General features: G+C 51.3%; 6 protein-coding genes across 6 annotated transcripts; 4 read left to right on the top strand and 2 right to left on the bottom strand.

Annotated features, from left to right (window-relative positions):
- Positions 1-65: 65 nt before the first annotated feature.
- TGAM01_v209688 (hypothetical protein) lies at positions 66-872 on the bottom strand (the record flags this gene model as incomplete). Its single annotated transcript, XM_018807682.1, has 1 exon — positions 66-872. The coding sequence occupies one exon, from the start codon at positions 870-872 to the stop codon at positions 66-68; it is 807 nt and encodes a 268-aa protein (XP_018659167.1).
- A 1,544-nt stretch (positions 873-2,416) lies between these two features.
- On the top strand, positions 2,417-6,153 carry TGAM01_v209686 (hypothetical protein; the record flags this gene model as incomplete). The annotated part of the gene is made up of 4 exons (XM_018807683.1): positions 2,417-4,160; positions 4,229-4,300; positions 4,360-4,392; positions 4,460-6,153. The coding sequence occupies 4 exons, from the start codon at positions 2,417-2,419 to the stop codon at positions 6,151-6,153; spliced, it is 3,543 nt and encodes a 1,180-aa protein (XP_018659168.1).
- Positions 6,154-7,881: 1,728 nt separating this feature from the next.
- On the top strand, positions 7,882-9,004 carry TGAM01_v209685 (short-chain dehydrogenase; the record flags this gene model as incomplete). The annotated part of the gene is made up of 2 exons (XM_018807684.1): positions 7,882-8,786; positions 8,878-9,004. The coding sequence occupies 2 exons, from the start codon at positions 7,882-7,884 to the stop codon at positions 9,002-9,004; spliced, it is 1,032 nt and encodes a 343-aa protein (XP_018659169.1).
- Positions 9,005-10,863: 1,859 nt separating this feature from the next.
- On the top strand, positions 10,864-16,509 carry TGAM01_v209684 (hypothetical protein; the record flags this gene model as incomplete). The annotated part of the gene is made up of 3 exons (XM_018807685.1): positions 10,864-14,097; positions 14,167-15,124; positions 15,185-16,509. The coding sequence occupies 3 exons, from the start codon at positions 10,864-10,866 to the stop codon at positions 16,507-16,509; spliced, it is 5,517 nt and encodes a 1,838-aa protein (XP_018659170.1).
- Positions 16,510-17,073: 564 nt separating this feature from the next.
- TGAM01_v209683 (hypothetical protein) lies at positions 17,074-19,902 on the bottom strand (the record flags this gene model as incomplete). Its single annotated transcript, XM_024550618.1, has 5 exons — positions 17,074-17,316; positions 17,668-17,936; positions 17,989-18,955; positions 19,017-19,333; positions 19,395-19,902. 5 exons carry the CDS (start codon positions 19,900-19,902, stop codon positions 17,074-17,076), a joined length of 2,304 nt encoding a protein of 767 aa, XP_024404628.1.
- Positions 19,903-20,935: 1,033 nt separating this feature from the next.
- Positions 20,936-22,141, top strand: TGAM01_v209682 (methionyl-tRNA synthetase; the record flags this gene model as incomplete). Its single annotated transcript, XM_018807687.1, has 1 exon — positions 20,936-22,141. The coding sequence occupies one exon, from the start codon at positions 20,936-20,938 to the stop codon at positions 22,139-22,141; it is 1,206 nt and encodes a 401-aa protein (XP_018659172.1).
- Between the last annotated feature and the right edge of the window lie 121 nt (positions 22,142-22,262).

Below are 22,262 nucleotides of genomic sequence, written 5' to 3'. Positions count from 1 at the left end.
ACACGCCCAAATAATAGCCTAACGCCCAGAATATGCAAACTTTTGTTAAACTCCACCCGGCCACTTTATATCTCTGGTTCTTGTTTCTCAGGGATTTTAGCTTTGTAGCCATCAACAAGTAGATGATCCTCCGAGTTGCCAGCTTCGGCCGGAGGAAACTCAGAAGGCGCTTTGACGTCCTTTTCTTTCAAAGTAACCTTGACCTTGTTGACTGGAGGGCCAAACTTGTCGTCACCTCTTTCCATTGCTAGAGCAGCGGAGTCTCGGGCAGCCTGTCGTTGATCTTCCAGCTTGAGCTCCCCGAGCTTGCGAGCAGTTCGATCTGCTTCCGTCTCGGCCGAGCGGTCTTCCTCCAAAAGGTCGATCTGAATGTCAGGGATGCCGGCTCGCTCCCAGGCAGCAGTCTCGTTAAGCTGGACCTTGACAAAGAGGGCTCTGCGTGCACACTGCTGGGAGCACCACTTCTCAAGCTCCTTGCGCTTGACAATCTCGCCGCTGCTTGTAATCTTCCACTCTCCGCTCGAGCCTGTCTGGCGTCTAGGCTTCGCACACAGGGTATAGCCACACAGTTCGTTTACGTTGCGTTCCTCAATGAGGTCGTCGTAGTCAGAGGGCTGAAAGAGTCGGACGTTTGCCTTGAAGTCTGCAATGTCGGATGCTGCTGGGCTTGAAGCGTTGAATTGGGCATCTCTGGCGAGGGGATACTCGGATAAGAGGATTAAACTGTCGAGAATCTGGCTTTCGAGCTGCTTCCTATTCTCTAGCAGTGTGGCATGGCGGATGGCGACTTCACGTGCGGTTTCGGGCTTCTCTGGAGCATCACCAATATTTTTCAGGATGCCCTTGAGCGGGCCGCCCTGACCGGTAGCCATGTTATGCCGAATGCTTGCTTTGTTTGTATACAGTTCGAGACAATGAATTGCAGCAGCTATCCGTGCTAGTTGTCGAGATCGCGTTGCTCATTCGTGCATCTGATAGCTGTTTGGTTGTTGTACAGTAGAAAATGCAGATTTATTACTAACCCGCTGCGATATGTGAGATGTGATGCTGCAACCCCACTAAAACAGCCGCTGTGCCTTGCTTCTATGGAACGCTGCCGTGTCTGTTACAGGCATCTAGGCAAGCAGGTACCAGTACCTACATATTACAGGAGAGCTGGAGGGGTCTGCGCTGTGGCGCCTGGCCGGGCGAAACATCCAACCGGTGGCGCAATATGGAGAATAGATGCGCCTAATGATGACCTTGTTGGAGCAGCTTGTGCACGGCAGGCCTGTCAGTTTATACATGCACGTAGCAGGTAATTAAAGCCACGCAAGGGCGCCGTATTCCATGTGCTACAGCGGGATTAGCCTTCTGCGAGCACTCCGCGCAGGCATGCATCTTCTGCATGTGCCACAGCCGCGTGGTTTCTTGGCCGAGGGCTGCGGCATCAGAGAGGCTGTGTCGAGAGCGCTCGCCCCGGAGGTCCGAAGAGCTGCTGGAAGGGCCGGTGTGGAATCTGCAGGCTGTTTTTGTCAAAAGCAATGGGTGGTCGTCAGGTGCTCGCCATTGCAGATGCTGGTCGGGGTCGAAACATTGAAACGAAGCTCCCCGTATAAATATAGATCACCGATGCCTAGCATGTTTCGTCTTTTGCAAGGTAGGTGGAAGCTTAAGTTAGCGACCTGCCCCCCAAATCCCCTAATTCGCGAGCTCTCAGTTACCTGCTTGGAAACTTGCCTCTAGGCAGTAGTGATCGCAACGATTGAGTACTGCGCTGTAGCCGTGACGAGTGCGGCACATCCTCGGTCCCTGACAAGGCCAGTTACGCTTCCACGCCCGCCGGCTCTCCCATCCATTGTTTCTGGCCCCTCCGCCACCATCGCACCGTCGTGGCATCCGGCCAATCCACTGCTAGACTGACAGACGCCGCCCGGTACTGCTACCTGACACTACTTGCACTTGCGACTGCCTGCGCGCTCTAGTTGCCCAGCGGCCGGAGCTCATTGGGGGCGCCTGGTCATCTTCGTCATTGCCTGGTTATGCTGCGCTGACGTCGACACACTCACAGCCCGTGATCCACCGCGTTTCACAGCCCTCTGGTGCATTTCATCCTCTGCAAACCTCGAGATCTCAAACGCCCAGCATATCCTGCCGCCGGCTGCGAGACAGACTCTCTCGAAGCTCTCCACGGTGCTGCAAACCGGGCTGAAACACCCGCTTGGGCACAGCAATTACGCGACGTCCATCCCCCTCACCCATTCCTCCCCACGTTTTAGCCACTCACCGGCTGACCAAGGGACAGACGGCTCTCTAGACTGCCCCACACATACGACGACAACCTCCTCCTAGCTAAAGAGTACAAAGCTTCTGGTCAGGCCAGGCCACGGCAGCCTGTCTCCTATACAACATTGCTCCCGCTGCAGACACCGCCGCCATGGCCGCCCTGTTCCGCGTCAAGGCGCTCTACGATTACTCGTCGCCGCACGAGGACGACCTCAACTTCCCCGCCGGGCAGATCATTGCTGTGACGGACGATGAAGACGCCGACTGGTACGGCGGCGAGTACGTCGACGAGGCCGGCGCCAAGAAGGAGGGCATCTTCCCTCGCAACTTTGTCGAGAAGTTTGAGCCCGTCGCGCCCCCGCGGCCCGTGAGGAAACAAAAGCAAGAGCCAGAGGCCGCCGCCCCTGCTCCCCCTCCCCCGGAGGCTTCTGCCCCCGAGGACACAGCTGGACGATCGACACCTCCGCCAGCGATCCTGGGAGGCGTGGCCTCGCTGCCCTCTCCGAAGAGAGTTGCAGAGCCCGTCAGGCACACGCAGCCCGCCGAGGCTCCCGCTCCTCCTGTCCCTGCGCCCGTTCCTGTCGCGGCTCCTACTCCCCCGCCGGTGGCATCTCCTCCCGCGCCAGCTCCGGCACCGCTGCCGACCTCGCCAAAGCGTACTGAATCTCCCGCCTCGGCAGCTTCGAGTGCGCCCAAGCCCAAGCCCGCGCCTCCGCCGGTTTCCGAGAAGCCCAGCTCCTTTAAAGACCGCATTGCAGCGTTTAACAAATCAGCCGCACCCCCAATTGCGCCCTTTAAGCCCAGCGGCCTCGGCGGCGGCAGTGGATCGGGATTTATAAAGAAGCCTTTCGTGGCACCGCCTCCTAGTCGAAATGCATATATTCCGCCGGTCCGCGAAGCTCCTGCCGCCAAGGTCTACCGCAGAGATGAAGATCCTGAGATCAAAGACCGGGTGGCCGAGACCCAGGGACAAGCCGAGAAGGCGGGGTTGGTCCCTACTGAAACCCAGAAAGAAGGGGATGAAGAAGATCAGCCGAAGCCTACCAGCTTGAAAGAGCGCATTGCGCTTCTCCAGAAACAACAGATGGAACAAGCGCAGCGCCATGCTGACGCGGCGTCTAAGAAAGAGAAGCCAAAGAAGCCGCCGCCACCCAAGAAGCGCCTCGACTCCCAGGTTTCTGTCCCCGAAGCCGAGGAAGCGCCCGCGGTACCCGATCGAAGAAGCATTGATGAGCCTCCTGTTAGGGCCTCAATGGATGGTGCGCCTTCTGAGAATGCTCCTTTAGCGCTGCGACCCCAGCCTGAATTAAATGTGTCTTCGAGACCTGTTTCCAGGGACACTGCTAATGAAGTCAAAGATGACACTGCAGAAGCAGATGTTGACGATCATGCTTCACACCGGCTGTCCAAGATTCCAACCTCATCCACTACCGCTGGCGCCGCTCCCGCTCATGAAATAGAACAGCTGGCAACAGAGCCCCAAGAAGCGGTTGAAGAAGAGGCTGAGCAGGAGGAGCAAGAAACTCAGGAGGAAGAGGAAGAGGAAGTTGATCCTGAGGTCAGGCGCAAAGAGGAACTCCGAGCACGAATGGCCAAGATGAGCGGTGGCATGGGCTTTCATGGCATGTTTGGCCCGCCATTGGGAGGTGGCCTACCGCCAAGGGGACCCAAGCCGCCTGCCAGATCTGCCACTACTCGTGAAGAGGATGTCACTCCGCCACCACACGCTCCTCCTGTTCCAGCCATGATACCAATTCCAGGCATGATGGGTGTTCCAGTTAAGCCCGCCGAAGAACCAGCTCCGGCCGAAGAATCAGAGACTGAACAAGCACAGAAACCTGAAGAAGAGGGAGACACCACTCCCCCTGCGGCCGCCCCCGAGCATGCCGAAGAAGGTGAGTCTAATAGCATTGAACGACGCATATCAAAACGTCTTATTCGATTCGCTAATGCTCTTCTACAGCCCTTCCGGAGCATAGGCCACCACCCCCTGTTCCTCACGAAGAATTTTCGGCGCCCCCTGTTCCTCTAGCCGGTATGTGCCTACCTATATAGTTGTTTTTCAAGTCACGCATATAAACTGACACTGCGAAGCTCGACCGGTGCCCCCTCCCGCTCCTGCAGCAGGTAAATGCGAACATGACACTTGATAGTCCGATTGCCTGTTATAAGCTGACCCATGCATTGAACATAGCGCGCTCTCCTCCGCCTCTGCCCTCAGCTCCTCCACCTGTCAAGTCTGCTACAGAGGGATCAGAATCTGATGACGAGCTGTCAAGCGGAGCACGTGAGAATCATGAGCCAGCTCCCGCAGTTCTGAGATCTCCCCCTCAACCCCCTCACCCAATAGACACATCGTCGCCTCAGTCGCCACGACTGCCTTCACGCGATGCATTCTCGCCAACGTCACCGACTAGCAAACGCGCGAGTAGACCGCCGCCTCCTGTGCCAGGAGCTGCCCCTGCCCTACCTCCGGCGCAATCTCGCCCGCCTCCTCCGCCTCCTCCCGCTGCCCCAAGGCGACAGTCTACTGTAGACATGGGAGTAGCCTCACCTACCAGGCCTGCGCAGGCTGGAGAAGACATTGGAGAGGGTACCGAGTATGAGGGCGATTATGACACCGATATTGCGTCGCTCGCGCCCCATAAAGATGCCTTGTCAGCACATGATCAAGAATCTAGCTTGGAAGAAAACAGCCTCATGTCGCCATTCAACGACGCACCGCCGAATGCTCCTCCGCCCCCGCCTGCTCCGTTTGCTTCAACCCCGAGAGCTGCACCACCATCTGTACCCCAGTCCCCACCTCTTCCGCGAAGATCAACAGACATGTCGCGCTCTGTTCCGTCACTGCCACCCCCGGTCCCTCCGCCCAAGGAAAGCCACGATGCTTTGTTCATCCAAAATCCTCGTAAATCAGAAGATGTTGCGGAATCGCCAGTTTTAGATGAGCCAACACCTCTTGCCTTTGACGCCAGAGCAATTTCCCCCCCTGATCGAAACGTCCCCCCTCCAGTTGGTGCGCGCCCGAGGGCATCAGTAGAGATGTCCAGACCTAGCCTCAGCGCTCCCAGGAGGTCAATTGATCACCACCGCCCTTCTATGGATTCTGGCTTTATCGCAGGAGACATTGACTTGGCTGTGCAGAGTGGTTGGTGGAAGCAGTCGAATCAAGTCCCCCCTGTCCTCCAAGGCAGAAAGGATATCTACTTTGAGTGTGATGAAACGACTACGACAAATCAAGGCGAGCAGACGATGATTACACGTGAAACTTTCATCCTTTTCCAAGATTACTCGCAGACTATACTTACAGCTCGCTATGACCCTTATGACCCTTCAACTGTGGAGTTGGACCAGCGACATGAGGGGCCACCCAAGACCATGCGACAGGATCAGATGGAGGAGGCTTACGACACTTTTGGACGAAAGATTTCTGCAGCTGCTCTCGCCAAGAAGGACCAAGTTGTCGGCGACGGTAGTGCGCCGAGCTTCGTCTTGGAAATGATCCGTCCCTTGGAGGATGCCTTGTGGCCTATTAGCACTCGATCGTATGGCGCCCTCGTTTACGCCAACATGGCCAATGCGTCTACCCAGCAGCATGATGCTATTCGCCCCGGAGATATTATCACCATTCGAAATGCCAAATTCCAGGGCAAACATGGCCCGATGCATGCCAAGTACTCCGCTGAAGTGGGCAAGCCTGATCATGTCGGTATAGTGGCGGAGTGGGATGGCACCAAGAAGAAGGTACGCGCTTGGGAGCAAGGTAGAGATGGCAAGAAGGTGAAGCAGGAAAGTTACAAGCTGGATGATTTGAGGAGCGGCGAGGTCAAGATCTGGCGTGTAGTCTCACGAAGCTGGGTTGGCTGGCAGAAGAAGGCGCTCGCTTAGTGGTACTAGAGCCTCCCCTACCCAATATGTCAGCTACGTTGGTCTTTTTCTTATTTGGAGCTTTTTAAATGAAAGGGAAAAAAGAATAAATAAAGTTAAAGAGAAGAAAAAACAGATGGAGGGAGAGTATTAGGTGATGCCCGAAACACGCCTGGTTTTGTTCGGACTGTGTGTAGTGTGTTATGTGTGCGAAGAGCGCAAATGCATGTTGGCCTTTCCCCCCTTTCTTTTCCCTCTACACACCTTTGTTTTCTTAGTGCTGAATGTGTGCTGCATTTGCTCCTTTTTTCTTTTCTTCCATTTCTCTACATTTACAAATTTGTTTATATATAATTCTTTTTTTTTTTCGCTTTTAGATGCTTTTTGAATTTTGTGTTTTTTATTTGCGCGAAGCGTGAGGTGCGAGGCTTGAAATGCTGTGCTCTCGGTGATTAGAAATGGTGCGCTTTTGTATAGATATGGACAGGTGGATAGTAATTCGCTTTTACGTGGTATGAGAGGTATCTAGATGGTCAGCTTTTTAAGCTCATTTAGCATGTGATAATCGTGTATTTATTAGATATACTTTTACTTCTGGCTGTTGTGCCTTGTAAGTGAAATATAGGGTGCTACAACGTGATAAGCTCGCTTTACTGAGATAAGGCCATCTGTTTCCAACGTAAGATTTAGGTTCTCTGAGTCAGCCGTTTCCTTTTTTTTTTCTCACCCTGCTAGCAAGGGCGAAGGTAGGCGTGATTGATGTCTCGGATCGAGGACATACGAGACTTGTGAATGTCTCGGCCTAAGGAGCTGGAAGGGCGAGAATTTTTTTTGTGAGATGATTAGAAGCACCGTTACGGCTCTTGTTGAGATTAGTGGTACTATTTGAGTGCTCAATGTGTTACTGGAAGCTAATGTTCCGATGTAGTACGTAGGATTAATTTGGTGGGTTTTCTTTGTGTTCTGAGAGCTTGAGGTATCCTTATCAATAGTTGCAGTGGTTCAACTATGCGGTGTAGGTGTGTTACATTTACTGCTATGGATTGGTTGATGTGAGACAGTTTTGACTGAGTAATATTTTCGAGGTACCAGTTGATATCTTGTTATTATTATTATTTGGTTCTTTATTACAGAGTTACATTCGTGTCTTATTAAGTGGATGAGAGCAGGTTCGGTGAGAATGCGCGATTAGGCATTGAGCTTTACGTGGACTTACACGAACTTGCACTGCTCCAGGCAGATACGTCTATGTGGAAGAAGAAACGTAGTCCCTTATAGTGGACACGTTCCCTCATCCCCACCGCCCATCTGCGGCATGGGGAAAGCTAACCGGCTCATTAACCGATGGGATTGGCCCCTGCTTAGAGAAAAGAAGGAAGCGTAGCTCAGTGTAGGGGGTTACTTCTGCCGTCCTCCCTTGCTAGTTGTGTGTAGCCACCTACAGCACAAGGCAGCTTTAGTCAGTCGTCACAACGGGATTGACTAAGACTTCTGGACCAATGCAGGAGGTATACCTGATTTGAGGTTGGTTAACTGCAGTTATTGAGAGGCTGGGCCATGAGACATGGAGAGGGACAGGATCTTTTCTGAAATCTGTTTCGAGACCACCCACGATTTATTCTTCGATTCCCTTTCTTCTTCTCTCTCTCCTCTTTTTTGATCTTCTTTCTCTCTAAAAAAGCCCTCGTTACTCTAGTTGGCTTTAATATCAACTCATCTTCTACGAAATTCCTGACCAAGAACTCAAAAATGGGTGCCAAGTCACACAAACCCAGCAAGGCTCAGGCAGAGCTCGTCCCTAATCAGCTGAAAGATCTTCCAATAGCCCTTACAGCCGAAGAATGCAGAGGCAAGACTTATATCGTCACGGGTGCCAACGGAGGCCTTGGCTATGAAGCCACCAAGCACCTCGTCCGTCTTGAAGCTGCCAAAGTCATCATCGGCGTGCGCAATGCGGAAGCTGGCAAGGCCGCAAAATCAACAATCGAGGCAGAGACGAACCGCAAAGATAAAATCGAAGTGTGGGATCTTGACTTGGCCTCGTATGGCTCTGTCAAGGCCTTTGCCAAGAAGGTTGAAAGCCTGGAGCGGATTGATGCGCTCGTTTTGAACGCGGGCGCTTTGATATCGGCCTGGGAGGTGAAGGAGGGCAACGAGTCCAACATCACCATCAACGTGATGTCTAACTTTCTGCTGGCCGTGTCAGTCCTCCCGCACCTCCAGGCTATTGCGAAGCAGCATGAGATTAAACCGCATTTGGTGTTTGTCGGCTCCGTGGGCGGACTCTTCACCGGCGAACAGGTCAAGAAGTTTTCCAAGACGGACATCTTGGATGACTTGAACGACCAGGCAAAATGGAAGCGCGACATGCCTGATCGTTACACCGTGTCCAAATTTCTGGAGCATATTGCCACGCGAGAGCTGGCGGCTCTTGTGCCAGTCTCTGAAAGCGGCGTCGTCATCAACGTCGTTGATCCTGGCATGTGCAAGACTAATCTGACCAGGAATGTGAGCTTCTTCGACCGCATCAAGGGGTGGCTCGCTAAGGCGGCGATGGGACGGACGGCCGAGATGGGTAGTCGGACGTTGATTCATGGTATTGCGGCTAGTGAGGAGAGCCATGGGAAATACTTGACTGCCTGTGAGATTCGAGAGTAAGTCTGCATCTTTTTTTCACGTATCTTTTGTGTGTGATGGATGAGTTTGTATCATTGGCTAACGTTATGGCTTGCTTTTGCTTTTTAGGGACCATATTCCAGAATGGATGACGGACGAGTCGGGCAAGGTGCTACAGAAACAAATTTGGACAGAGCTGGCTGAGAGATTGGACAAGATTCAGCCTGGCGTGGTGGCTGCTATCATCCAGAACTAGGTTCTCTAACGGTATATCTATATTACGAGATTCCTCTTTATATGAGATTGTTGTGTGCTTGGCACAAAAGGATATTTCTGATATGGAGACAGTTTGTCAGATGAAAGCGTGACGAGATTAATACCATATGCACATTGCATAATGATACCTACCCCTACTGAATAATATCTGAAACTTTCCTACAAGTGACTAGGAAATAATCCTTAGATCAACGTAAGATGCGGACTAGTCTTATTAAGCCATGGTCTTGAAGGCTGCAGTTGTGAACCCACGTATTATATAGTAACGAGACCCATCCTTCGTTCTTAGATCGTGTTAGCTGTTTCGTAGCTCCAACTCGTATTGCTTGCTTCTCCGCTACAGAGCACAGCAAAGCCGTTGCTGGATCAGTAATCCACCTACATATATGTATCTACTGCGCGGGCTTATAACCGGGACTGTTTCGTATTTGCGCCAACTCAATACGCGTACGCAGCCGAGCCATTAGACATCGAGATGACTAGCAGTATATCGTCTGCTTATATCGTCAACTAGAGGAACTTTTGTATATATGGATATGGAATATTTTAAATTATAGCTCATTGAAGTTCTTTATCTTATTACTTGTACCTAAGCTTAGGTGCATGTGTGTGGCAACTAGTAATTAACTTGGATAATAAGGTAGGCTCAAACTGTTGCCCTTTAGGCATAGCTGATATCCGTCGACTTTTGCTTCTAGCATATGCAGATTGAGTTTGTCGAAGGATGAGCTGTACCGGCTGCCGTGCTGTATATTCCAAGCTCGTCAATGTTTCCAAGCGAGCATCAGTGTGATAAGCACCCAGGCTGTTACTCCAGGGAAGATATCTTACACGACGAACAAGGCATGTATATACCAAACGCCTTACTAAGAAAGGTAATCTCGACTGGAACCTTAACTTTTGGAATGCTCAGATGTACGTCATCTATAAGCATACGTACATCACTGCACTACGCCTCCACGAATGCTCCGCATCATATCGTGATCTCACTTCAAGCATTCAGAAAAGTGACCGAAACTGTGTGGAATCGCAGGTGAACGTTGTTTGACAGCACCTCTAGGTGGGACCCTGGCCGCGCAACCCTTCTATAGAGTGGCTGAGGCTGTGCAAGCTTGGCTGCGCGGTTGAAATAGCGCTGCAGCTGTGCCTGTAGTGGTGTGTGGCTGAGCACAGGGGAGAGAGGCCCTGTCTTTTCCCTAAAGCATCACGAAATAGAATTGATGTGATACTGCCTTTTCTCTGATCCAGAGGTATCAAAGATTGCTCTGTACACGTATAGATCGGAGGTTGTATGTCTAATTTAGGCGTGCTTTACTACCTGGACAATAGATATTTTTTCTACCATTCGAGGCCATCATGGTGCTCAATTCGTCGGATACATGTACTGTTTAAAACTCCCTTATTGACACTGTCTATATGATGCCACAACTACCCAACCGGGCAATGAAGGTGCGAGATAAACTCCGCCAGAGACGCTAAAAATACAGTGCCGGGGGACGGCTATGCAGATACCCGCCCAAGCTGCCTCTTTCAAGCAGCTGCTGGTAGCGGCAAGCGCCCGCCCCCACAGAAGAGCTGAGGCGATTTCCAGCAGGCTGCCTCAAGCGAGAAGACAAAAACATCAATCCGTCCCCTTTGAGTGATCTTGCCGCTGGGCTTTGTTCTCTGCTTCTCTTTCTGGTCCTAGAATTCTTACAGCATCCCTCCTCAGGACTATTCTCATGCTTATGTCTAGCTGCAGCCTGCTCCATTGAGCTCTACCGGTCTTGCGTTTAGCGCATTCCTTGGCCGAGACACCAGCAAACCGCCGGATGCCAGCGCCACAGGCCTAGCATCAACATGTCCTCGTTCACTCCCAATGAGCGCCAGCGCAGAATCGTTCACTTGTCGCAGCAATGGGGCGTCGTTCTGCCTCCAGTTCCTCCGCCGTTGTCGCGGCCGATGCAGCCGCCCTCGTTTCGGACAGCCGCAGATGATGAAGTCGCCGAGGGTCTCGTCCAGCGCCAGGCCGCCGACTCAGCCAAGACGCGCCCCAAGAGCGGCCTAAGCCGAGCATTCTCCTCAAGCAATCTGAAAAAGGGTAAAGGCTGGGATGCAAAGGATGTTCTCGATGTCTTGGCGCAGTGGATTGCCAACTCTGGCTCCCCGGGCGTGGCTGAGGCTCTGATTCTGAAGCTGACCTCGGTCGGCGTCGACTTGACGGGCTCGCAGCAGCAGAAGGGCGGCATTCTGAGCAGGAGGAGGAGCTTGGACGGCTTCGATGGTCGATCCCAGCTGCTACGGTCTGCGGTGGAGAGGAATTTGATGGACATGGTGAGGGTTTTGCTTCCTCATGCCGACTCTCTGGCCCTCGATGCGTCGCTTCCCGTTGCCATTCGCAGTGGCAACACGCAGATTGTTGAGAATCTGCTGAGATACGGCGCCAATGCATCACGATTGACCGATGCACAGGTTGCTTTTCGCCAAGCGTGTTCAATTCCTGGTCTGTCTGGTATTGTCAGTCTTGTGCTTCAGTCAGAGGGTCGACCTCCAGCAGCCTTGATATCAGACGCTATGATTGACGCCGCGCGGGCTGGTAACTTGCAAAGCGTCCTATATCTTAGCCGCTCGATAGCGGATGGAAATCATAAGCAGGCTGAGGCGTTGAGGCAGGCTGTTGATTTGGGACGCAGGGATATCGCGGTGGCCATCATCATGGGAAACCAGCCACCACAGCGACCAGGAGTAGATAATGCTTTCCAAGCTGCCTTCGAACATCCATCAATGAATCCGGACACAAAGTTAGAGTTCGCAGAACTGTTACTTTGCGCCGGGGCTGGAGGAGAATTCTTATCCCGAGCTCTCGAGCTGTCCTGTGAAACCCAGTTTTACGACATGGCCAACATGCTGGCCATGTATGGCGCCTCTATTGAGTCTAACGATGCTTCAATGCTCAAAGGTGCTATTGCTCGCGGGCAGCTGGATCTGGTGAATTCACTTCTGCATGATAAAACAGCGCTCAGCCCTCCCGCTGCATCGAGCTGCGTCTCGGCGATCCCAAAGCAGGCTGCAGCTGAAGTTCGCTATATGCTGCTGTGTCTTTTGCTTAAAAAGGGCGCCAACGGCGATGCTCTTAATCAGGCTCTTATAGACGCGGTTGAGGCTGGCGATGCAAACTCAACCGAGCTGCTTCTCAATCCTTATTTCACCACGGCACAAACAGACGGTGCCAAGCCTATGAACGGTGGACGCCACGCCGTAGCGTCTGTTGATTATCAAAATGGACGAGCGGTTTGTGCTGCTATTATCCAGTCAAACATTGAGCTGACACGGAAACTCTTGGCTGCACGTGCTTCGGCCAACACGCTGGCAACCGCCTTTCCACTTACAATGAGACTGTCCGGTGCAGATCGATACCATATCGCTGAAATCTTTCTCAAAAGGTCATTGCCGGCAGCAAGCTTACATGCTGCGCTTCAGGATGCTATCGGCGAAGATAGATCGAAGAGAGATGGGGCACTCATCAATCTGCTCCTACAACACGATGCCGATGTAAATTTCAACAAGGGGGCTGGGCTATCCTCTCTCATTGCACAAAAAGATGTGAATCTTCTAGTGCTGTTGTTGAAAAAGGCGTCTCCACAGACAGCAGCAGCAAGGACACACGACGTTATGCGAGTCGACGACCATAGAGCGAGGTTTGACATGATGACGTTGTTGTTTCAAGCGGGCGCTGCTTCTGGCGTCGTTGAAATTGCAACTTCCCTGCTGGAAACCTTGAGTGCGAAGCCTGTTGATATGTCGCTTCTCCAGCTGTTGCTTCAACAAGGCAATGCGGATGTGAACGCTTTTGATGGCGCAATAACGACCAAGGCCACTCAGAATCCTGATCCCAAGGTTTTGGAGTTCGTGATTAATCTGGGGAAGCCAGCGGGCAACACGATTACTAAAGCACTACAATGTCTTGCTTCAATTCCGCCATCTGAAGGGAAAACTTCCAAGTTACGAGTGCTGCTGCCAAAATCCGAAGGTAAAGAAGAATTAAACGGCATCCTTGCTCAGGAAGTACAGTTTCTTGCGCGAGATACGGGCCGGCAACAAGCGCCACTCACCACTCTGGAGATATTGCTAGAGGCAGGGGCCGACCCGAATGCGTATAAAGCAGCCTCTCTGTGCCATGCGGTTATGGGAGGCAAAATCCATATCGTCGATCTTTTATTTGGCCCTCAGTGCCGCTTGAACCAAGTTTCTCTGGGCTATGCGCTGCCTCACGCGCTGAGACTGCAAGATGCGATGAATAGGTTGACGTTGGCGAAAAGATTGGTTGAGGCTGGAGTCTCCCCACAGGAAGTAAACCGAGCATTGATACATGCAATCAAGACTTATCCCTCGGATTTTGGCTTGATACGAACCTTGGCAAGCAGAGCCGATACTGCAGATGGCGAAGCTTTGTCTCTTGCTATATCAAAAGAGTCCGTAGATGTGACGGATATTTTGCTCACAGCTGCCAATCACTCAATGGACAACAGAAGCTTGGCTTTAACTCGCGCAATGGAAATAAAAAATCGCCCCAACAGGAATACCTTGTGCCAGCGTCTTCTAGCCTATGAGATATCACCTACTGCGGCTTCGAATGCCCTTCTTGTTGCTGCTCGTGAGGGTGATGTCAAGCTTGGCGATATTCTCATGTCTCATGGCGCGAGTATGTCGCAGAACAACGGCCAAGCGGTTATAGAAGCATGTCGCGGAGGATCTGTCGAAGTTTTGAAAGTCCTATTGGGAACAGACATGAATGTGAATAATACGACTCTACAAGAAGGTTTCCAAGCAGCTACTGAGGTTGGGGACTTGAATAAACGAGCCATGATATTCGAGCAGATTCTCGGCAAAGGGTTCAGAGGCGAACTCGTTGATGCGCAGCTAGAATCAGCAGCAAGATACGGGGAAGATGGACAAGCCATGTTAAGGGTGCTGCTAGTTGCTGGAGCGGACCCAAATTTTGCCAACGGCGAGGCTGTCGTAGCGGCAACAAGAAGTGCTTTTATCAAGAACTTGGAGCTTCTTCTTGGGCTGTGGGGCAAAGGTGACAGTCAGGTAATACAGCCCTCCCCCCTTCTTCATGCCTTGATATTTTGACTTTGGCTGAACGTATGACCTTTGCAGAAGAAAGCATCTCCTCCTACACTTATCCGGGCGCTCAAAGCGTGCTGGAGCCTTAACCGCGACACACGATATCTCATAATTGAAGACCTGATGAAAGCGGGTCTTCCTGTTGCCGAGGATCTACATATTACACTGAATGATGCAGTCAATGAAGAAAACTCTGAGGATAGGCTAGTGAAGCTCTTATTAGACTATGGCGCTTCTCCTTTAGCCAACGGATGCAAGACTTTGGTCGACGCCGCGGAAAAAGCCCTTTCGTCGTCACTCTCCCTCTTGTTGGAAATTGATATTCCTCAGCATGATATTGACATGGCCTTTAGCAATTCCTTCAAGGCTGAAAAATTCGACGCTTGGTTTACACAATCTGGATTAGAGACGGTAAACATGCTTCTTGATAAAGGGGCCACGGGTGACGCTTTGAGTGAAGCGCTTGTTCAAGTCATGAAGAGCTCTGACAATCCAGAACTTACTAATCAGTTCTTCAACATCCTCACTGCTCATGATCCCGATGTTAATTATCAGCAGGGAGAGCCGCTGAGATTGGCTGCCTCTCAAGCAAACATCGACTGGACTCATAGACTTCTTGCTTGCCACCCATCCACGGAAACTCTCACGTTTGCTTTTCACTGTATATTTGATACTGAACTTACCCAGGACTTTGTTTTGGAACTTTTCCAAATGTTTGCGGATTATCACGAAGGAGATGTCCGTGTCGATGTGATGGCTACACGTGCTGGCCATATGCCGGTGCTGGGGAGAGCCATTTCGCAATATCCTCGCTCTTCAACCATTTTGACGACGTTGTTGGATGCAGGATACTACTATGATCAATCTATGCTCTATAAGCTTCATCCAGAAATTGAAGAGGAAGAAGAGATGACACTTCTTACATGGGCCATTGCACAGCCGCAAAAGAAAGTCAGTACTGCTCTGATTCAAATTTTGGTGGAACGCGGAGGTAAGTGAACAACGATACTATTTATTAACAGTAGTTGAATAACGCTGACATTCACTGCAGCCAAAGTGAATATTGGAACCAAGGTCTCAGGGACAACGCCCCTGATGCTCGCTGTGCGAGAGCGTCGCCCGGACATTGTAAAGACACTTCTACTTGAGGGGGCCGACGTCGATGCCATGGACTTTCTTGGGAGAACCCCAATGGCAATGGTTACACACCTGAGTGGTGAAGTTGCTATTCAAATGATGTCCAGTCTCCTTGCCGCAGACCCGTCAAAGGATGACGGGTCGCTGCATAATGCCGCTAGAGACCTCAACCTCCCAGCGGTCAAAGTTCTAATGGAAGCAGGTCATGACCCTGATTTTCCCAGCCCGCTTCACGACGGCCGCAGCGCTCTTGGAGAGGTTTGTTTACATGGGGCTGATGCTGGAGACATGACATCAGAACGAGAACGAAGGATGCAGAAAGTAATGACTTTTCTGGTGGATGCTGGGTCCGATTTATCTATCAAACTCGATGGCAAATCTATACTATATCTTTGCTTTGACTCGACAGATCCGGTGGCCACGACTCGCGCGCTATTGAAGAGTGGTATGTGGAAACACATCAACAAGCCGTCCAACCAGTATGCAGATGAAACATTTGTATATTCACCCACGACGTATGTTACCAAGTTTATGTCGTCACACGATGCCCACGATGAGCTCCTCTCAGTTCTTCGTGCCAGCCGCGCAACAGATGTATACTATGCCAAGGAAGGCGCACAGCCTGAAGGAGCAGTCGGGCTGCCAGAAGACATGGAGGTTCGAGAACGCATTCGAAAAGCTCGCTCGGAGCGGCTAGTTGAAGAATCACAGGACTTTGCCATGGCAATGGCTAGGAAGCGAGAAATCGCCTCCGTGGATCAACAGATACAGAGCCAGAGAGCAGAGATGGAGGACGCACGCCGCAGGAGGCTGCAATCTGAAGACCTTTCTTCCGTCCGAGCCAAGGCACAGCTTGAAGAGAGCCTCGCAAATGACGCCTTCAAGCGCCGCCTCGTTGAACAGCGAGCCGTAACGGAAGCTACGCTTGCAAGCTCACGAGCCCTCGCCGCATCCGACCTCGAGGCTGAAGAGGCGAGACAGCGCAAGGCGCTCGAGTGGGAGAATAAGCTCAACTCGGAGCGCGCGGGTAATGCGCGCGCGCTCATCGAGATGCGCATCGGCGAGAGGGAAGAGCTGGAGCGCATTGATGTGGCGTCTGAGTCGCGCATCCAGAGAAGACTGGAAGCGCAGAGGAGACTAGTTGAGAGTCAGGACAAGCTGGCGAGGAGATTGGGGGATGCGCCGACGGCACCGGGTGACCCTAGGAGACAGATTGGGTATGTGACGGAGCTGAATTAAAGACTTTCGAATAAGCAGGGGTGGAAACTGCTTTTTTGCATTCCGTTGGGCGTAGGGAATTTTTCTTGTTTTAAGATTCTTTACTTGTTTGGAGAAGCGAGCGTCTTTGGATTGTGATTATGAGTTTCATGAAGAGTTTGGTTTGATGTTCGATATACCTATTATTGCTGTTGGATCAATCCCATGGTTGCTTGTTGGCGATTTCCCATTTAATCTTTGCTTGAGCTTGAAATGCAGCTACTTTTATTCCATGTCTATCTGTGTTCATACATGACTGTTGACTAAATGCTTTACGAATTAATGCTTTTACCTACCCTTGACGATATCGCTTCTTGTGATAAGTGAAAAACGCATATCGCAGCTTTTAGGAACAGGATGGCCATTCATTAGCAAGATTCGTCACAGAACGTGATGGTGGTCAATTTATGCAATGCAAATTGTCATATAATAGCCATGGTCTAAGCAAGTTATTATATAATTAGTCCTACTCTATCTTATTCATAACCTAATAAATCATTCGCTCACTCAAAGCCATCAAGAGTCCATTTAGCAAGATCAATCACTTCAGCTTTTTCTCGTCATCTTGATAGAGTCTGCACCCGTCTCCACAACTCTAAACGCATCAGCGTTGGCATCGCCATCGCCTCTGGCTGCCTTCTCAAAGGCCTCGTCGCTCCTGTCACAGATTGTCTTTAGATCCTGATCACTTAGGATTCCGTCTCCGCCAGACGCCTCGTAGACTTGGCCATCCTTCAATAGCAAAGCTCGCAATGTTTCAGGATCCAAATCTTCCTCTTTCTCGTTGAGCTTTTGGCCCATTGTCTTAAATCCACCTTTGCGGATAACGAGTTTTTCCAATCGTCGCTTAGCATCCGCAGAGAGCAATAGCGATTCTTCGACGGTTCCCTTTGTGGCAAGGCGGTAGACAATGACTGGTCGTGTTTGACCGATGCGATGGGCTCGATCTTGGGCTTGCAGATCCTGCTGAGGGTTGAAATCACTGTCGAAAAGAATGACAGTGTCTGCCGATGCGAGGTTTATACCCTGGCCGCCCGCTCGAGTGGATAGCAAGAAAATCTTGTATTCTGGGTCGGTGTTGAACAATCGGATGCTCTCGCGTCTATCAGCTTGAGCAATGCTGCCATCAATACGGCATACCTTCCAGCCTCGCAACTCTGCACAATAATCTTCCAAAATGTCAAGCTGCGTCGTAAATTGCGAGAAAATAAGCACTTTGTGACCATTCTCGAAGAGATGGTTAAGAAGTCTGTCGAGAAGAAGCATTTTCCCTGATGCTGTGACAATTGTCTCATCAACGGGAGTGTTTGTGGCCACAGCCCATGGATTGTAGAAATTGTGTGGACTATTGCAAACAAGCCGCATCTGGGCCAGAGGATTTCCCAATTTCTTCCGGGAGATTTGCTTCTCTATTAGTTGGTTAGCATCCATACAATCATATGAATGAAAGAGGAAACATACTGGCCAATTCCAAGCTTTGAGCTAGTTCCTCGTCCTCAGGAGACAAAGACTCTGTGGAGTTGTCGTCTTCCTCCTCTTTGGCCACCTCATTGGCCAGCTTGGCTTCAAATTCATCGTCCGACATCTTTTCTTCGTCAGAATCGGCTTCTTTGTATGTTCGGTTAGTTTGTCGACGGCTCCGTACGCTTAGCGGCGTCGACTGTCGACTGGACTTGGCACTTTTAGTTTCCGATTTGATGGAAGTTGGGGGACTCTTCCGCTTCGATGATGGAGTTGAAACGGGGCTGGGTTTGGCATTCTTAGGAGGCCGTCCCGGCCCTCGTTTGCCCATCATAAGACTGAAAGCATTGGATGCGGGAGACGCTGGCCGATCTTGAAGTTTCTTCCTAGGGCTCTCTCGAACGGGCAGCGAAATTTGCTTATCATTACCACCACTCTTCTTGATCGTGGATCTTGTTCTTGACGAGGCGCGAGTCGATGCTTGAGTCGATGCTTGAGAGGTAGCCTTGCTCTTGATCATCTCTACCGCTTTATCCTCCAGATATGACCTAGTATCAATGTTTTTGTTGGAAAGCACATTGTACAAATCTGTCTGCTCTTTGGTCATGGGAGCAAACAAGACATATTCTCTTTTCTTGGGCAAATAGGCGGCGACATCTTGCTTGATTCGTCGCAATAGAAGTGGCTGCAGAATGAGATGGATTTTCTTGACCAAATCCTGCTTCATTTGATCCTCAATGAACTGCTGCGTTCCTTGTTCATCTTCTAGTTCCGAAAAGTCGAACCATGATTCGAAAGCTTCCCAGTTTGTGAAGATGTTTGGCAGCAAAAAATGCAGCAATGACCACAGTTCCTTGAGATTGTTCTGTAAAGGTGTGCCGGTGATTAGGAGACGAGTAGCTGATGAGAACTGACGGAGATGCTGAAATAATTTGGCGTCTGAGTTTTTCATACGATGACCTTCGTCCTGTTCCAAATGATTAGCCGCTAATCGTAGAGTTGGAGGAGAGCGAGAAGGAAGCGCTTACAATGATGATAAATTCCCAGTTAATCCGTGACAGGTTATGATGGTCGTTTATGACCATTTCGTATGATGTGCATACGACGGGGAATTTGGAAGTAGGCCGGCCAGACTTGAGATGGCTCATGATCTTCTTCTGAAAGATGTCCTCTCGCTGGGCCTTGTTCCCGTGGTACATGATGATTGGTATTGAGGGCACCCACTTGTGGAATTCGTCGATCCAATTTGACAGCGTGCTCAGAGGCGCCACGATCAAATGGGGGCCCAAGTAGTCTTCTTGTTCGCGCAAAAGCGCAATCAAGGCGATTGTCTGAATAGTTTTTCCTACATAGGGTCAGAAAGGGTTCACGTATTAATGAGGAGATGGAAGGGATGTGCCACTCACCCAGACCCATTTCATCAGCCAAGATTCCACTCATGCCTTGAGAACAGATCTCATACATCCATGTGAGACCCTCTAGCTGGTACTCTCTCATTGTACCACCGACCATGCATTTGGGCTGTGCGGCCATCTGCAAGTTATGCTCACCCAGCTTCTTCCCGTCTAAGCTGCTTCCAACCCGACCCAAAACTTGCGTCTTGTTGGTGAGAATGTCGCTAAAGGCAGCGCTCTTTTGCAATAACTCGTCAAGCTCTCGTGCCTTGGCCTCTCGTTCAGACTTTGTCTCGGCCTTCTTCTTCTTTCGCTGCTTGGTTAGGGCAGCACGGCGCTTCTCTTCCATTGCATTGTTTGAAGACCGTGCTCTCGCCTCTTCTTTGATGATGTCTTCATCGACGAGCCCAACATCGTTCTGGTCATCGAAGGGATCTGCAGGCGGCGAGCTCGGCGCGGTGGTGGGCGCCCTTGAGTTTGACATGACGGACTCGACTTCCGACGCTGAGGTATTGGCCATGGCGAATAATGACACAGAAGATGTTTCTTATATTTTCATTGACAAAAAGGAAAAGAGTTGATAGTATTGCAGACAGCAAAATCGTCCAGTGTCCAAGGCCAAATTCTGTCCGATGTAGCCGAGTAGCCAAGAATTCACGGGCAAGAAAGCCTCACACCAGAGAAGCACGCGTCAACGATACTTCAAAAAAAACTAAAGAGGAAGGAAAAAGAGATTGAGATGTGCGCTTATGCAGGAACAAAACGTGATCCAAAATTGAGGTGTGCAAGCATATACTGGATGAAAAGAAAGTGACCAATCGCACCGCAATCCCGATGCTCGATTCACTCACCGTTCCCTCAGATCGATCTCAAAAAGATGGGCGATTCGTGAAGGGCGGCAGCGACCGTGACGTAGAGAAAACGCGAAAGAGTAGCGGGATCACGTGCCGTTGCGCGTTAAGTGCATCTGCTCTGGTCTGCCTGTTCTTAACAATTTCGCGTTCAGCTCGACTGAGGCTGGTGAGGCGCCACAGCAGAGCATGCGCCACAGCAGAATCAAAACGAAGCTCTGCCCCTCCATCCCACCATCACCGACCCCGCTATAGAAGGAGAAAAAGAGAGCAGGATCCTACCTGTAAGCATGCAGTGGAGGTTTTCGGGATTATTCAAGGATGACTTTGAATGATTGGGCTCTGATTGGGCATCTGTCAGATTGTTATCAATGTAGGCAGTTCAAAGAAGGTAGTAGTAATCACTGTAGAACAAATATCCATGCCATTACTTGCAGCTTTGCCTGCAGCAAGTAAGAATTAAGCGCTAGTCGCGGGCATATTTTGCGTAGTGACTCAAAATTGTTCGACAACTCTCAACTCAACTCCACTCAACATATAAAAGCAAGACAAAAGAAGCCCGCACAACCGCACGGCTTCGTCTCACCCCGAAACGCAAAGCTGTTTCTGCGTCGCGCCCTCCGCTCCTTTCAGAGCATCCCCTCATTCCAGCACACCAGCATCCCGACTTCTCGCTTCAGCTTCAGCTCCTTCGCCGCAAGAATGTCCGCCCTCAGCTCCCAGAAATACACTCCCACCGAGGAGGCCGAGATCCAGCAGTGGCTCACCACCTCCGAGCGCCTCAAGTCCGCCGACAACAAGTCCGAGATCCTCGAGACGCTCAATGGCCACCTGTCCAGCCGCACCACCCTGCTCGGCAGCAAGCCCAGCAAGGCCGACGTCGCCATCTACGAGACCCTCGCTCCTATTGTCTCCAAGTGGACGCCCGAGGAGCGCACTGGCGAGAAGGGATACCCCAACATTGTGCGCCATGTTGATTTCGTCCAGAACGCTGCCGTCTTCGGCCTGGAGCTAAAGGACGAGCAAAAGGTCGCGGTTAACCAGGATGAGGTCTTGTATGTCAAGCCTCCTGTTGATGCCAAAGCCGAAAAGGAGCGCCTCAAGAAGGAGAAGGCCGCTGCTGCTGCCGGCACCGGAGGCAGCGAGGCCACTATCGCCGACCGCACCAAGAAAGCGGCAAAGGAGGTCGTGGACAAAGCTAAGGAGGTCGTTGGCGAGGCAAAGACTGCTGTGGCCGGCGGTGCTGGCGGCGACAAGCCCAAGAAGGAGAAGAAGGAGAAGGCTCCCAAGCCCCAAAAGGCTCCCGCTGCCGCCGCTCCTCTGTCCCCCAGTCTGATTGACCTTCGTGTCGGCCACATTCTCAAGGCCATCAACCACCCCGACGCCGACTCTCTCTTCGTCTCCACCATTGCCATGGGCGACCCCGCCGGCGAGGACACCACCGAGTACGAGGGCCAGATCTGCCGAACCGTTTGCTCTGGCCTCAACGGCCTCGTCCCCCTCGAGGAGATGCAGGGCCGCAAAGTCGTTGTCGTGGCCAACCTCAAGCCCGTCAAGATGCGCGGCATCAAGTCCTGCGCCATGGTCCTCGCCGCATCGCCCAAGCTCAAGGAGGGCGAGGTTGACGACCACAAGGGTCCCGTTGAGCTTGTCACTCCTCCTGAGGGCTCCAAGGCCGGTGAGCGAGTCTACTTTGAGGGATGGAAGGGCGAGCCTGAGGGTGTTTTGAACCCCAAGAAGAAGATTTGGGAGATGTTCCAGCCTGGATTCACTACTACTGACGGTCTTGAGGTTGCTTTTGACGCTAGTGTCGTTGAGCAGCTGGGCAAGAAGGAGGTTGGTAAGCTGGTTACGGAGAGTGGTGGTGTCTGCACAGTCAAGACTTTGACGGGTGCTGTTGTTCGGTAAATAGATTTATGTAGATGAAGTTGATACGATAAACAATACATGAATTACTGTACATGAATCGAGTCCATTGCAGCGAGTGGTAGTAATATGTTGATTTATTCGATTTGTTTTGTTTTCTGTT

Source organism: Trichoderma gamsii (genome assembly GCF_001481775.2).
Source record: "Trichoderma gamsii strain T6085 chromosome Unknown Scaffold_50.2, whole genome shotgun sequence".
Taxonomy (NCBI): domain Eukaryota; kingdom Fungi; phylum Ascomycota; class Sordariomycetes; order Hypocreales; family Hypocreaceae; genus Trichoderma; species Trichoderma gamsii.
Note: the sequence above shows the minus strand (reverse complement) of the source record. Positions and strands in the feature narration are given on the sequence as shown.